Source organism: Populus euphratica, unplaced genomic scaffold, assembly GCF_000495115.2.
Source record: "Populus euphratica unplaced genomic scaffold, PopEup_1.0 scaffold235.1, whole genome shotgun sequence".
In the NCBI taxonomy this organism is placed as follows: domain Eukaryota; kingdom Viridiplantae; phylum Streptophyta; class Magnoliopsida; order Malpighiales; family Salicaceae; genus Populus; species Populus euphratica.
Window position 1 is genome coordinate 288,867 of NW_011500117.1, and position 6,022 is coordinate 294,888.

The 6,022-nt window shown below is 36.8% G+C and overlaps 1 protein-coding gene across 1 annotated transcript; it reads right to left on the bottom strand.

Moving 5' to 3' along the window:
• Positions 1-416: 416 nt before the first annotated feature.
• On the bottom strand, positions 417-4,675 carry LOC105109982 (probable boron transporter 2). Its single transcript, XM_011004868.1, has 12 exons — positions 4,069-4,675; positions 3,828-3,910; positions 3,406-3,598; positions 3,170-3,308; positions 2,905-3,070; positions 2,604-2,770; positions 2,336-2,509; positions 2,151-2,246; positions 1,879-2,013; positions 1,431-1,750; positions 1,072-1,339; positions 417-982 (listed from the first exon to the last, which is right to left on the bottom strand). Exons 1-12 carry the CDS (start codon positions 4,170-4,172, stop codon positions 674-676), a joined length of 2,154 nt encoding a protein of 717 aa, XP_011003170.1. The 5' UTR covers positions 4,173-4,675; the 3' UTR covers positions 417-673.
• Positions 4,676-6,022: the final 1,347 nt, after the last annotated feature.

Consider the following 6,022-nt stretch of genomic DNA (forward strand, 5'->3'; position numbering starts at 1 on the left):
TTTACACTCTAATTGATTCGTCTTATGGCTGAAATCAGTTAAAGTTGTGTTTCTTCCTCATCAGAGTAGCGTTTAGTTACAAATTGCAGTAACAACCTTCAAAGTTTTATCTATTCTGATGAATGGAGTTGTGAATTCCTGCCAAGGATAGAGAAGGTGAGACTGAACCAAAGAAGATGAAGCTTCATTTTTTTCTCAAATGAAAAAGACTGGATTTTCTGCAGAACTATATCTGCTGGCAGTGCATGTTTTGCCAGCAAAGAAAAAGAAAGTGTTTTTCTTAGAATAAAAAAAAAAAAAACTTTCCCGTCATAAAGTTTTTTTTTTTTTTTATCAGAATTCAGTTTTCTTGAAGAACTTATAAGAAAGTGAGAAAAATGGTCCCAGAAAGTTATTTTCCTGGAAACAAACAAGGCATTAAAAGCAACTAAATTTCATCATAGAGGCAGTGGGATTGAACTACTATAGCCGGAACAAATGTATACTAGCACACTTATTACATCAAAGCAACTATTCCATTGTAAGTTACAATTTTTTTCTCTAAAAGAGAAGATTAGAAAGAAGGGATATTTTACATTAATTCCAACCAAAACAACACACTTGATAGGGAAATGGTGCAAGCACTAGCCAATCTAAAGCTCCTTACTGGTAGATAAGCCAAAAAAATTTGCCACTAGTTTTGTTCTGAACTTGAAGGACTCTTCCCCAGTTTAGATAACTTTTGATCTCCAGTCCTTGGACTGTTAAGCCCTCTTCCACTGGATTTGGGACTTTTCTCCCCTCTTAATTCACTTATACGAGGACTATATGTGTACGAGAGACGAGGGCTTTGAAGGCTTTTAGGATTATTAGCTGGTGTTGTAGTGGAGCTTGAGATTTTAGGACTACTCGTGTGCCTGAACTCTCCACGGCTTCGGGTGATAACATCATCCAAAATCTCTCCATCTCCGCCATAAGCGGCTCCTTCCCCTAGCTCTGCCTCCTATAGACAAAGTGAAGAAATTGTAAGGGTGAAGTGAAAGTGATGCAGCATGGATTTTACTTTTAATTATGTTGGGAAAGGAATCTTACTGTTGCGAGATCGAATGGCAAAGCTGGTGCTTCTTCATACTCGGCTGCATCCAAGTCTTGAAGGTGTGCTCCTTTGAAAAACTTGGGAAGACAGTATTGTCTTACTGGAACCAAAAGCATGATCATCAAAGGAAACATAAGGCCCGCAATCGGTATCCAAGTGAGACCAAAACATATCAGCAAATAAGCCGTCTGGAAAATTGTAAACATGGCAATTGACTTGAAAGGAACTGTTTCTACGAATGTGGCGTGGAAATCTTCAAGTACTCTGCAAGAAAAATAAGTTAATTTAGACATGAGAACAAGCGAGAATGCAAGACATGGGGAACTGTGAAAGACGAGGGATTTGAAGTCATTACTTGTATCTTCTGCTTGGTGCGGTGAAGAGCAATAATATTCTTTCCCAAAACTGGTTACCAGGCAAACTTTCAATCGCCATGAAGGCAAAATAGCCCCAAAGGACTGAGGTTGGGATCATTTTGAGAAAGGGCATGGCTGCTACACAACCTCCAACCATTGTGGCTTGAAGCAAATTACTTACACGTTGTTCTTTGACCTCAACAGGCAAAAGGTCATCAATTTCCTTCTCAATGTCAAATACTGTCTCATCGACTGGGGCATCTATATGGCCTGTACATGTAGCTGCTTGGATGGTTGATTCTTTGAATTCCTTTAGACCCTGCACAAGATATTTAGCAATTCTCAATTACTTTCTGCAAAACTAGATAATTTGATTTCATCTAGGAATTCCAAAATTACGATCATGTTTACTTTCAGGACAAAACAAAATGGTCATTGCAAACATACTTGAGAGGGCTGTTGGTACATCAAAGGAGTCTGAATTTGGTGATAAGCTTCTTGCATATTTCCATACAATTGTCCCAAGCTGGCATTCTTTCTTAGACTTGTACGTGCTGTTGCGACAAGTCTATTTCGAAGCAACTGCATAATAAGCAAATACTAATCTTAGAAAGATTTAATGCGCGGAGTTACCACGACGACAAAACAAGACAATTTATTTCTTCAACACTGACTATTGAAAGAACCTTGATTTTTTGAGAGATTTCAGGGTAGATTACCTGGTACTTAAGAGTGGCCAGACTTTTTGTATGCATTGGAGATTGGGGAATGACTCCATTTGATGGTGGGATTCCAATAAGACCACACATTAAGGTCTGTCACCATTAATGAAAATATTATGAATGTTAGAAAAAAGAAAATCCAGTAGGATGAAACAGTTCTAGTAAGAAGGGAATTTGCATACCAGAAATCCCAAAAGAAGCAAGTCATAATGATAAGAAGATGGCTTTCTCAAATTGAACTCCTTCTGCTGAGCAAGTTGAGATGCTACACTATGGTCAAAATAGTAAAGCACCGCGATCATCGTAGCAGGAATGAAAGCTCCAATTATGTAGGAAATGGGAACATCTAACATCTCCTGTCATGTGAAGATTCAAATAGCTAGTTTAGTTTAATATGTGGAGATAAAATTCTTTGTTTTCCGGATGACGGAAAGATGAGACAGAACTTGCCTTGACTACAGTCCAGTTCTCATATGCACCAGGGGACCAGGGATTTGGGCTGAAAAGACGCCGGGGGATTCCTTCGGGAACATTTCCTGTCGGAATATAAGAAACAGCTGTCCATACTAGAATCATGAGGGGTACACCGTAGTCTGCTACTAAACTTCTAAGCCAACCTGTCAGGAAAATGATTTTAAACTTTCAAAATAAAAGAATATGGTAATCTTTAAAGTGACCAAGATTCCCGAGTGATCATAAGTAGTAAAAGCCCTCAGTATTCTATCAGAAACCTGAATTTTGATCTACATACCACTCCCATAGCGCCACGATCTTGCCTTGCGGCTTCTTAATGCAGTGAGCAGGAGGCCAAATGATAGAACCAAAGCAAACATTCCATTTGCGAACCTCCATGAAGGTATAAACTCCATTGATTTTGGATCTTCTCGTTTTGGAATGCGGAATTCATCCACGAGACCCTTAACGGTCAAGTCATTTACTTAGTTTAACTGGTAATTAAACAATAATTAACAACATGCCATCATCATAATGCAGTTGAAGTCTTTAATTACTCTTACTTTGATAGCCTGTTGCATGAAGAGCATTGCAATAAGCAGACCAAACAACTCTCCAGCTACACGAGTGAACCTATTGATAATTGAGCATGCTCCTAAGACAGCCAGTAAGAACAGCAAGAGTGAAGTCCAAACACATACCCTGCAAGATCATATAACCAGGTAAGTTTTGTCAAGCAGAGGAAGCAAGCGTAAAAAGAGATCATCTAAGACCCATAAGAAGGGATTAATCAGCTCACCATCCAGTCCATGCTAGAAATAAGTTCCTTCCCAAATTAGCTCTCTCTTTGGCGAAGTTGAACATAAATGTGTACATAATGACTGTCGGCTCTGCAACTCCCAATATCAGCAAAGGTTGACCTCCAATAATTGAGTGTATGATCCCACAAACTGCGGTGGATGCCAGGGTCTGAACTGCTGTTAGAACTCCATCTGCAAGTGCAAGGTAGATTTCATGATGTGCTAAAATTTCACAGAACATCATGTCTTTTCTTTTTCTTCTTTTCACCTTGAGATTAAAATGGTTTGATAAAAAGTTGGCGCAAGTGAAAAAAGAATGTGCATGATTTCAGCAAGCCAACATCAATCTTTTTAAGAAAAATAATATTCAACAGAAGGAAAAAAGAAAACAAAAAGTTCCTTGCTGAGTTCATTTTAATACCAGTATTTCTCTCCAATTGTTCCCCAAATGAAATGACCGGAATCGCGGAAGCAAAGAATATATATGTGGTGGGAGCCAAAATCCTGAAAATAACATTAATATATATGAAACCAATAATCATATTGAAATTTATCAATAAAGGAGGCCTAAAATGCAAAGAATGTATATGTCAGAAAAACGGCAACTACTGCAAACCATGCACGACACAATTTTGTGTGTTCACTAAGAGATGAGACTTTACCTGAAGCCTGCTCTAAATCCACCTGTCCAGTCTTGCTTGTAACACATCAACCTTCCCCGAAGGTCATTCTTGATTCCACGGAAAGGCACAAATGTCTCCTCCATGATGTTATCCGACAAGAAGCTTAGTGGTGAAAAGCTTGTAACAGATGACTAGAATACTCAGACGATAAGCAAGAATACCCTCTAGCGACAATGTTGGGATTTTAGAGGGAGGAATGGATTTGCCATTGAGAAACTGATTGGTGATAGAAGTTACATAACTTGAAAATAATCAGTAAGATCAACTTTTAGAAGGGATGATGGAGCAAAAAAGAAAAAGAGAGATAAATCCACAGGCAAGCTTGCTCTATGCTACCAGGCCTAACAAACACAACAAAGTGAGTTAATGATGCGATGGCTAGCAAAGTGTGGAAGACAAAAGAGTGCCAACGGGGAAAGCTTGCAGTTCAGTACAGAATTTGGTGGGTTGGTGACCACAAAAAAGAGCAGCAGACTTCTTGAAACTCCTCTTGAATTCAATGTGTTGGCACTTGGAAGAGAAGAAAGCTCTAGATATATATAGTAATAATAGTTTCTTGTGCAGACAGCAAGAGAGGGAATGTTGAGTCAAATTAATGAAGAGTCATTAGCTTGTGGGTGTCAACAAACCTCTCTACCCTTGATCTTTTCCACTTGCATGCACTCTCCGCTTTAACTGGACCACGTCAGCTACACTGTGGTAGATGGATCCGCCAGGAAGGTTCAGTTACATTTCACGGACTTTATTTAGCCTGTAAGTGTCGCATACAGGCGGTATATTTTGAAGCACTTCTTGGCCACATTGTGAGCAATAGTTGACTTCTCTTGAATTTATTAAGGTTATAAATCATAGTGTCTGGTGTTCATTATACAGTAGAGATCATGACCCTATGATACAGCCATATCAGCGTCTTCCCCCACATTAGTCTGGGGGGGTTATTATTTGATGCGCCAAGAGACCTTTGGTGCCTTCATTTTGATGGGGATGTAGTACAATATTAATCTGTCTTCTTCTCTCTTTTTTATTCTCTTTTTTTTCCTCTCAAAGTGAGGATTTCGTGCTCAATATTCCTTTATCATTTCCTTATGTTTTCGAGGGCAGACTCAACACAACTAGGAACTAGGAATGATCTAAGAATTTAGTGTTTTATTCTATTGCTGCCCATGTGCTTTCAAACTGGAACAACTCATCTTAGCTATATTCCTAATCACTCGTACTATGTTTCAAGTGCTCTTTCACGTCAACAATCTACCTTCAATGCTTTTCTTTTCCTCTTTTTTAATAAAAAAAATACTGTTGATGCTACAAAATCCAATACACAAATGGAAATTTTTGAGTGTTTAGATAGTTACAATCACCCGTTTACATTAATATTCTTTTTTTGTAGTTCATGAAATTAATGGTAGAAGACCTAATATATATAAAATATTTTTCTTAGTTGGGTTTAGTAACCTTTGGATTATAAAATCAATAATATTTAATAAAAGATTGCAAGAAATAAAAGAAAAATATTTAAATTCTAAAAACAAAATTATTTGTTCTTATTTTTATATGATAAATGCTATAAAAATTAAAATATAAATACTTAGATAATAAAAATTATAAATATTTTACTTTGATAGTTCAGGGGATATGTATAATCATTGAACCTTATCATATTGCTTTAATAAAGGATATAAATTTATTTTACTTTGATGGTTCAGGGGATATGTATAATCACTGAACCTTGTCATATTGCTTTAATAAAGGATATAAATTTTTATTTTCTTTTAATAGTATTAACGAGGGATATTTAATCTCTTACGCAGTATTAATAAGAAATAAATATTTTTTATACAGTATTTAATATTGATGAAACATGGTAAACTTTTAGAAAACTTTTATATACCTAAAAGTCTAAAAGATAAGAGAGATCATTATTCTTGATTTTTAA